Raw genomic sequence first — 10,000 nt, 5'->3', positions numbered from 1 at the left:
AGTTCTGTTGTGTGTTCTGTTCTGTTGTGTGTTCTGTTCTGTTGTGTGTTCAGTTCTGTGTGTGTGTTCAGTTCTGTGTGTTCAGTTCTGTTCAGTTCTGTGTGTTCAGTTCTGTTCAGTTCTGTGTGTTCTGTTGTGTGTTCAGTTCTGTGTGTTCTGTTGTGTGTTCAGTTCTGTGTGTTCTGTTGTGTGTTCAGTTCTGTGTGTGTGTTCTGTTGTGTGTTCAGTTCTGTGTGTGTGTTCTGTTGTGTGTTCAGTTCTGTGTGTTCAGTTGTGTGTTCAGTTCTGTGTGTTCTGTTGTGTGTTCAGTTCTGTTGTGTGTGTTCAGTTCTGTTGTGTGTTCAGTTCTGTGTGTTCAGTTCTGTTGTGTGTGTTCTGTTGTGTGTGTGTGTGTTTAGTTCTGTTGTGTGTTCAGTTCTGTGTGTTCTGTTGTGTGTTTGTGTGTTCTGTTGTGTGTTCAGTTCTGTTGTGTGTTTGTGTGTTCTGTTGTGTGTTCAGTTCTGTGTGTGTGTTCTGTTGTGTGTTTGTGTGTTCTGTTGTGTGTTCAGTTCTGTTGTGTGTTTGTGTGTTCTGTTGTGTGTTTGTGTGTTCTGTTGTGTGTTTGTGTGTTCTGTTGTGTGTTCAGTTCTGTTGTGTGTTTGTGTGTTCTGTTGTGTGTTTGTGTGTTCTGTTGTGTGTTTGTGTGTTCTGTTGTGTGTGTTCAGTTCTGTTGTGTGTTTGTGTGTTCTGTTGTGTGTTCAGTTCTGTTGTGTGTTTGTGTGTTCTGTTGTGTGTGTTCAGTTCTGTTGTGTGTTCAGTTCTGTTGTGTGTTCAGTTCTGTTGTGTGTTTGTGTGTTCTGTTGTGTGTTCAGTTCTGTTGTGTGTTTGTGTGTTCTGTTGTGTGTGTTCAGTTCTGTTGTGTGTTCAGTTCTGTTGTGTGTTTGTGTGTTCTGTTGTGTGTGTTCAGTTCTGTTGTGTGTTCAGTTCTGTTGTGTGTGTTCAGTTCTGTTGTGTGTTCAGTTCTGTTGTGTGTTTGTGTGTTCTGTTGTGTGTTCAGTTCTGTTGTGTGTTTGTGTGTTCTGTTGTGTGTGTTCAGTTCTGTTGTGTGTTTGTGTGTTCTGTTGTGTGTTCAGTTCTGTGTGTTCTGCTTCAGTTTAATACAGGACTGCTTCACTCCCGCTCGAGCGTCATCATCCCGTCCTGTTTGCTCTTCACGCCACACTTGCTGCTAACAGTACCGGAGTGTTCCCGGTGATTTTCATGTCGTGCCAGATAAGTGTGTTATTCTCTGTATATTGATGAGCAGATGAAGAGCAGTAACTGTCGGCCCTGCAGACGCTCCTGCCGTTTCCTCTCTGCTCTGCGCTTTTCCAGCAGATGGACGATGATTTTCAGACGACGGTTCAGCTGTACATGTGCTTTAATCGTGTTCATTCAGTGAGGATCTGAAGATGCTTCTGTCTCACACACACACACACACACACACACAACATACACAGTGAAATAATCCACCGCTGGGCGATCAAACCTCCGTGCCAGCTTCACGTAATAAAGGCCGGTGTGTTACACTGTTTCAGAAGTGACTGATGTACGGTTGCATCAGTTGTTTACCACCAGATTTCCGTCAGATCCGATGGCGAGTTGCATCACTGCCAATCGCTGTGAAGGACGAGCACTTCCTGCCCGAACCCGCCATCCTGAGCCAACCATGTTCATTACTGTCCTTATCCAGAAACACACACACACACACACACACACACACACACATGCAAACGCTTCTTCAGAAATCTATATTCAGACACATTTGCATACGAGCTTCAGTCTCCAGAATGCTGGGCTCTGATTGGCTGCGGCTCTGAAGGTTTTAAATAATGGGAGTGACGGAGTCGTGGCTTTAAATGAGCCGCCGTGGCTCAGAGCTTCACCTGCAGGACCGTCGACAGGTAAGAGAACATTACTGTCTCCGCTTTACAGAGACTCTGATGGAGGGTTAGGCTGATGACCTGCTCTACTGGACTGGGCTGATGTTGACTGTGAGAATGTACAGATGATAACTTTACTTCAGTGTTTACGTTTGCAGAGGTCCAACATGTCCTGTAATTGAGCTTCAGCAGGCTGCTGTGCTGTAATGCTGTGCAGATTAGCATTAATAACTGTAATAATCATCAGCATTAATGGGACACTCTGAACCTAAACAAGCCTGATAGAAGAACCGTCGCTGGTGTTCTGCTGTACAGCGTAGAGAAGATGAGGAGATCAGTCAGTCTGTGATCGCAGTGGTGTGTACAGTGTGTGTGTGTGTGTGTGTGCTGCAGTAGATGATGATGGTCAGTGACGGTGTCCTGTCCATCTGCAGAATAATCTCACAAACTGAAGGTGTTCTGCAGATGTGCCTGCACTTGACCCCTGCCTGACCTTTGTTTGACCCCTGCTTCACCCGTCTTACCTTTGTTTGACCCTTGTCTGACCCCTGCTTGTCCCTGTGCCTAACCCTCGTCTGACCCGTGTGTATCCCCCACAGTGGTCCCCATGGATCTGCCTGGACTGCTGAACTCCTCAGTGCTGCTGGTCCTCCACCGGCCGCTGAACGGCTCCCCTGTGCCGCTGACGGTGCTGGACAGCTGTGCAGAGATGCCCGCCGCGCTCCTCTTCTACCTGGTGCTGCAGTTCATCAACATGTTCCTGGGCGTCCCGGCGAACCTGATGGTGCTGTGGCTGATCCGGCGGAACCGGCGCGACTCGTCCAGCTCCAACATCTTCATGGTGCAGCTGGCGGTCCTGGATGCTGGCTTCTGCTTGATCCCGCCGCTGGAGTTGGTCAACATCGTGTACTGGAGCTCCAGCCACATGTGGTTCGTGCTGCGCTTCTTCTATGGTGTGAAGGATGCATCTCCGCTCTTCCTGTCCTGCATCTGCCTTGACCGCTACGCTGCTGTGTTGCACCCGGTGACCTTCAGTGCGCTGCAGGACCGCCACCACCGCTCCGTGTGCGCCGCCGTCGTCTGGGTCATCACGCTGCTCTACGCCGCTGCCAAGTGTGCCGGAAACATCCCCAACTTCGAGAAGGTGTTCACGGTAATGATCCTGGTGGTGTTCGCCTTCATGCTGTTCTGCAACGGCTCCATCCTGTGGGCCCTGCGGCGCTCGGCCCCGGGCAGAGACCATCGGCACCCGGTCAAGAAGAAGGCCTTCCGCACCGTGCTGCTGATCCTGGTCATCACCGTCTTCAACTACTTCCCTCCGGTGGCGCTCTTCCCCTTCCAGGAGTACTTCCCCCCGCTGGTCTTCCACTGCTGTGTGCACTACATCGCCTTCGGCTTCATGGACATCAGCAGCAGCATCCAGCCGGCGCTGTACCTGTGGAGGGAGCCCAGAGCGCCGCCCTGCTGGAGGAGACGCAGCCGTGCGGAGGAGCCACTGAACACCGTCAGCCGCAGCGTAGACCTGCACTGAACAGGTAATGAACAGCCTGATGCTGTGTGCTTGTGCTTCAGCTGGAAATACACACACACACACACACACATATACAGACACAAACACACACACACAGACACACACACACACAGTCACACACACACACACACACACAGTCTGATGCTGTGTGCTTGTGCTTCAGCTGGAAATACACACACACACACACACACATATACAGACACAAACACACACACACAGACACACACACACACAGACACACAAACACACACAGTCTGATGCAGTGTGCTTGTGCTTCAGGTGTATGGTTAGGAAAACAGTCAGCACGTTATCTTAAAGGGTTAAACAAATACGGCACAGCACTTCTATGATTACAGGAAAGTTTGCGCTGTTATCATTCCCTAACCTTTTAATACGTTTCGGTGGGCTATTAATGAATGACTGACTGTTTAGAGTGAGAAGCTGTGATGTAGCCGTGGCGGGATGAGTTTTGGTGTGGCGCTCCACCACATGCAGCAGAAGCTGTGCAGTTGCAGCAGTGTGTGTGTGTGTGTGTGTCTGTGTCTGTGTGTGTGTGTGTGAAGACCCGCTGATAAGCTTCTATGCACTGGAGGACTCAATCTGAGCTTCTGGACGCTGCTTTACCTGAGGGTCCCAGAGCGGATCCTCTCCTTCATCCTTCATCACACTGCAGCTGTTCCTCAGGAAACCCTTCAGCTCCACAGTCTGGTGTGTGTGAATATTCCTGGAGGATCCTGACTCCATCCCTCCTCTCAGTCATTGTGTGAGTCCTGATGAAGCTGCTGCTGTCTGTATTCCACTGTTGCCGAAATCCTTCATTGCTGCACAGCAGAAGCCGCATCAGCGTTAGCCAATCACATCAGAGTATAAGAAGAATCAAAATTACTAGCCAATCAAATTCCCAGACGGATGAGGGAGGCGGAGTCAGGAGGGTTACTGTAGACCAGTGGTTCTCAAACTTTTTTCATCAAGTTCCACCTCAGAAGAAAATTGCCTCTCCTAGTACCATCAAATGAGCAGTATTGAAATACAATAGCGTGTTCGGCCCAGTAAAGCAGCTACGACTCTGCACAGTTAAAAAAAATGTGGCAAATTACCTCAGAAATATAGGCTACATGTCATATATGGCATATTATTTACATAATTTTTGATACATTTTTAAATGTGTGTAGCATGTACAGGACATATTTCATTCCTCCGCGAACACGTACCACAGTTTGAGAACCACTGCTGTAGACCATTTGAGAGATGTAAACAAAAACAATGATCCCAATGCACTTCCTGTTTACATGTGTAGTTTCTGCAGCTTCTGAGACTGCAATAATGTCCACATACAGGTAACTAATGTCAGAACAGCTGTTTTAATATGAGCTCATGATTGATTTGCTCTGGTTACAGTTATGAAATAGTTCAATATCAAGCAGGAAATGTTCATGGGCTGATGACAGGACCACACTGACGTGGTCTACAGCAGAAAGCTAAACACAGGAGAGTGAATGTTGCAGGAGAACAAACCACACAGCTTCCTGAAACGAGTCGTGTCTCGTATAACCATTATAGAGATGAAGGACGTCAATTAAACTCAGTTAAACCCCTGAAAACTCACATTTACCTCACAAACGCCGATCAGTGTCCAAAACTCGCTCATCAGCGGAGCAGGTGGACTATACACCCTGATGACCTCACTCCTCAGCCTTTAAACACTGCTGAAATAAATCCAGGAGACGACTCTGAAACACTGAGCTTACACATCTCTAAAGGAAACTAGTGTAAATTAAAATACAACATACCCGTGTTATTAGCTCATTCCCTCATTTCCTTCAGTTCACACTGTTGTTTATCTGGGGTCTCCACAGCGGAATGAACCGCCTTCATTAGCTCGTGTGTTCCCTTGTTTATCTTTCGTTATTTGCATTTATTTATATGTAGTGTGTTTATATTAGTGCGTTTGCTCCTCCATCAGCACACACACACACACACACACACACACACACACACACACACACACACACACACACACAGACAGACGGTGACTGTTCCAGCTTAGCTTTCAAATGATTTTCCCTGAGCAAAGTTATACAGTTCTGGAGAACAGAACCGAGTCAGACACTGCTGATGCAGACGCATGCCTTAAATCCTGCTGTAGGTCCTGGAGGCCCACAGCTCTGCTCCAGCCGATCAAGCACAGCTCACTACAGGACACTGTTCAGCAGGATGAGCTGTGCAGAGCTGTGCTTCTCCAGCAGCCGAGTCTCAGACCACTGCTTCTCATTGTGAATGAAGATGTTTTATTTTAATATTAATGATCATTATATAACCATTAACATTTATTTTTCAGTAAACCGCCTGATTCTACAGTCCTGGATGAAGAGAGCGGCGGGGACTGAACTCTGCTGGGTGTTTCAGATGCTGTGATGGAGGAACTGACGCACACACACACACACACACACACACACAGCCCGTCATCAGAGGATCAGTGATGAAGACTCCTGCATCTGCTCGTCCACTGCGCCCTCAGCTTCATTTATGCAGGATTCAGCTGTGCTTCATCAGTGTACTGTAGAGCGATCAATACACTAACACACAAATAAACAAGTACAGAATCAGCCTGCTGTGTGTTCCTGGAGCTTCTCAGATCTAAACAGAGTCGACATAGAGCAGACGGATCAACAAATGAGGGATTAATTATATAAAATAACCTGCCATAAACACATGACACCATGAGCATACGCTGTCGTTAGCATACGCTGTCGTTAGCATACGCTGCTGTATGTTCTGCTGTGGTTAAAACATTTATTGATTAGCAGAAACACACACACACACACACACACACACATCTGTGCGCACAGCCTCACCACAGCCCTGCTGATGAAGGAGCGACAGCAGTGGAGCAGCTGCAGACTCAGGAGCGTCCACTAGAGGTCAGTGAGTGACCGTCACAGCATTCATTCATTTTCCTTCAGCTTAAACCCTGATTTATCAGGGGCCGCCACAGCGGAATGAACCGCCAGTTACTCTGGCATATGCAGATGATAAACCACACAGCGGCTTTATTAATTACACATGATGAGGGGAGGTAACACTTTATTTTGATGGTCCATTTGAACATTAGTAGATTGTCTGCCAAACATTTACCTGCAGCTAAACATTTACTTGCCTATCCGAAACTCACATGTCCAAGTCAACTAACCCCCCCAGCAGTGTACGGATGATCTAATGAGGACTAGTTGGCAAGTGGATGCAATGTCACTTAAATTCAACAAACGGACCATCAGAATAAAGAGTGGCCTTAAGGCAGTGGTTCCCAACCTTTTTCTTAGGGGCCCCCCCCATGAACATATACAAACATTGGAGCACCCCCACCATATAAATACACATGCACGCACACACATATGTACAGTATATATATATATATATATATATATATATATATATATATATATATACATACATACATACAGTATGTGTGTGTTTGTGTAATATTAATATATAATATGTATACAAAATATAAAATAATCAGTTTTAACTTGTCTTGGCCTTCAATAAAACCAAAATTTAGGTAGGCTTTGACATACTGTTTAATCTTTTTCTTCACCTCTAAAGAATCATTGCATTTACGTTTCTCTGCCATTTTTGTTTTGATTTTGCCTTTACGAGAAGTTGGACAACCACATTGCGCAAGTGAGCAAAATGTAAATAATTATTTAAAGTTATTTATTTTAATTATTTTTACTATTATGTTGGAATTTTAAGCATGTGTTTTGATTTTTTTTTTTGGTACTTAAAAATACATATATAATAGTAGGGCTGCTCGATATTGGGAAAAATCATAATCACAATTATTTTGGTCATAATTGTAATCACGATTATTCAAAACGAGTATCAGAAAAAATACAATAAAATTATTAGCGCTCCTGAGAATTTTTTTTTAATAAATATTTCCCAAATTATGTTTAACAGAACAAGGAATTTTAACAGTATTTCCTCTAATATTTTTCTTCTAGGCTTATTTGTTTTATTTTAGCTAGAATAAAAGCAAGTTTAAATATTTTGAAAGCTATTTTAAGGTCAATATTATTAGCCCCCTTAAGCAATAAATATTTTTGATGACTTGCCTAATTACCCTAATTAGGCCTTTGAACTGCACTTTAATCTGAATGGTTGTATTTTGAAAAATATCTAGTAAAATATTATGTGCTGTCATCACAGCAAAGATAAAATAAATCAGTAATTAGAAATGAGATATCAAAACTTTTATGTTCAGAAAAAAAAACTTCTTTCTATGAAACAGAAATTGGGCAGGAAAAGTTAATATTCAGCTAATATTCAGGAGGGCTAATAATTCTGACTTCAAGTGTATACATACAGTTATTTTCCAGCCTGCAAAGGAAAGAGAAATAAATACAATTAAATAAAAATATTAAACAAACTGCTTTAAGCATCTTCACTGTAAGAAAAACACTTTAGCTACAAAAATCCTTCAGAGAAACATTTTCTCGTTATGTTTGATTAATGATAAAACAGGCGGCAGCAGGAATATTTTGCGCTGTCTCTTTAATGGTTTCTCTTTCACGTCTTTTGATTCTCAACTCGTTTGTTTATTACACAAATGGGGGCTAATATAAATAATCACGAAACACCGCGTTTTGACACCTATTTGACCATTAAAGCGCTCACGTTAATGACTTTAGATGTCTGCGCTCCTCTGCTCGTCTCAGTGTGCGAATGAGAGCGAATGCTGACTGGCCGCATGCTTCTGGCTGCGTGTGCGTGCTGCACACACACATTCGCGCTTTTAAGAGCAACCCGTGCACAGCTGGAAAGGTGGCGGTATATGATGCATATAATCGTTTATCTTGATTAATGCTTTTTTATAATCGTTTGAAATCGAAATCGGATTTTCGATTAATTGTACAGCCCTATATAATAGTGGAGCATTTTTTATGCCTTTTTCTACCTCAATACTTATCCTCTCCCGCGCCCCCCTTGTGAACTCTGGCGCCCCCCTTAGGGGGGCGCGGACCCCAGGTTGGGAACCACTGCCTTAAGGGATGAGGAGTGCGGGACTGAAGGTGTCCGTCACTGAGCTGACCCCTGACCCCCGTCCGCTGCGCTGTGTGTCCTCTGGTGTTTCCTCAGGGAGGACGGGTCGCTGTAGATGCGGTCGCAGTGTGTGCAGCGGTGCGGCTCCTGTCGGCTGTGCACCAGCTCGTGCCTCTTGAGGTGTCCGGCGCGGCTGAAGCTCTTGCTGCAGTGGCTGCAGGTGTGCCGCCGCTCGCCCGTGTGTGTCAGCAGGTGCAGCTTCAGGCTGCTGGCCACGGTGAAGCGCTTCCCGCAGCTGCTGCAGCCGTACGGCCGCTCGCCGGTGTGCATGCGGCGGTGGATGGTCAGGTGTCCGGCCTGGCTGAATCTCTTGTTGCAGAGCTGGCAGTGGTACGGCCGCTCGCCGGTGTGTGTGCGCTGGTGCGTGCGCAGGTCTCCCGCGCCGCTGAAGCGTTTCCCGCAGCTGCTGCAGCCGTACGGCCGCTCGCCGGTGTGTGTGCGCTGGTGGCTGCGCAGGTTCCCGCCGTTGGTGAAGCTCTTCCCGCAGGTGCTGCAGGTGTACGGCCGCTCCCCGGTGTGTGTGCGCTGGTGCACCTTCAGCTGGCTCTGCTCGTTGAAGCGTTTCCCGCAGACGCTGCAGCCGTACGGACGCTCGCCCGTGTGCAGCCGCCGGTGCGTGCGCAGCTGCCCCCGGTGGCCGTAGCCCTTCCCGCAGACGCCGCAGATGAACGGACGTGCGCTGGTGTGTGTGTGCAGGTGCAGCAGCAGCAGGTCTGCCCGCTCAAAGCCCGTCCCACACACACCACACACGTGTGTGTTCTGGGAGCCGGACGCTGTGCTGGACTCAGAGTGTGTGTGTGTCACAGCATCTGCAGTGTGTATGTGTGTGTTCTCAGGTGAGTGTGTGTGTGTCACGGTGTCTGCAGTGTGTGTGTTCTCAGGTGAGTTTGTGTGTGTGTTCTTAGGTAAGTGAGTGTGTGTCACGGCATTTGCAGTGTGTGTGTATGCGGCCTCAGGTGAGTGTATAAGTATGAATGCATGTGTAGTGTGTGTGTGTGTCACGGCGTCTGCAGTGTGTGTGTGTGTGTTCTCAGGTAAGTGTGTGTGTGTCACGGCGTCTGCAGTGTGTGTGTGTGCGGTCTCAGGGTCGCAGCGCTCCTCCACATCCTCACTCTTAATCTCCTGCGGTGTGTATTCTGCCTCGTCCTCCGGTTCGGTCTTCACACACACACACACTGATGAACACACTCCTGCGCAGTCCTGCGGCGCGTCTGCCGCCTGTGTGTTCTTACAGCTGCGCACACACTCCGCACCACAGCTCAGGGGAAACACAGCTCTGCAGACGCCATCCTCAGCAGCTGAAACACACACACACACACACACACACACCGCTGTCAGTATTGAGTGTGTGTTTATTTAATAAACACAATATAAGAGACGCTCACATATATCAGCACAACCCTGCAGAAATACTGACTGATCCTGTGTGTGTGTGTGTGTGTGTGTGTGTGTGTGTGTGTGTGTG

At 47.0% G+C, this 10,000-nt stretch overlaps 2 protein-coding genes across 4 annotated transcripts in view; one reads left to right on the top strand and one right to left on the bottom strand.

Moving 5' to 3' along the window:
- Positions 1–760: 760 nt before the first annotated feature.
- hcar2 (hydroxycarboxylic acid receptor 2-) lies at positions 761–6,039 on the top strand. 2 transcript variants are annotated; one of them, XM_009302062.5, is made up of 3 exons: positions 761–1,922; positions 2,501–3,436; positions 5,771–6,039. In XM_009302062.5, exon 2 carries the CDS (start codon positions 2,509–2,511, stop codon positions 3,430–3,432), a length of 924 nt encoding a protein of 307 aa, XP_009300337.2. In that variant the 5' UTR covers positions 761–1,922; positions 2,501–2,508; the 3' UTR covers positions 3,433–3,436; positions 5,771–6,039. The 2 variants fall into 2 exon arrangements, with proteins under 2 accessions (XP_009300337.2, XP_073807846.1); XM_073951745.1 differs by lacking the exon at positions 761–1,922 and having other exon boundaries at positions 2,473–3,436.
- The window catches only part of LOC100332847 (uncharacterized), a 5,219-nt gene continuing 919 nt past the window's right edge, over positions 5,701–10,000 (bottom strand). Inside the window, exons 2-3 of one of the 2 annotated variants that reach the window (XM_073951743.1) lie at positions 8,476–9,833; positions 5,701–6,720 (exon numbers count right to left, since the gene is read on the bottom strand). In XM_073951743.1, the coding sequence (XP_073807844.1) occupies positions 8,512–9,833 (1,322 nt within the window). In that variant the 3' untranslated portion in view covers positions 5,701–6,720; positions 8,476–8,511. Of the gene's footprint in view, positions 6,727–8,475; positions 9,834–10,000 lie in introns of both variants that reach the window. The other variant, XM_073951744.1, reaches the window with a different exon arrangement.

Source organism: Danio rerio, chromosome 5, assembly GCF_049306965.1.
Source record: "Danio rerio strain Tuebingen ecotype United States chromosome 5, GRCz12tu, whole genome shotgun sequence".
NCBI lineage: Eukaryota > Metazoa > Chordata > Actinopteri > Cypriniformes > Danionidae > Danio > Danio rerio.
The sequence above is the reverse complement of the archived record's forward strand: the minus strand, read 5'-3'. Positions and strand labels throughout refer to the sequence as shown.

What these genes read in the sequence shown, in the direction of transcription:
- hcar2 (XM_009302062.5), top strand. Translation starts at nt 2,509, where the DNA reads ATGGATCTGCCTGGACTGCTGAACTCCTCAGTGCTGCTGGTCCTCCAC.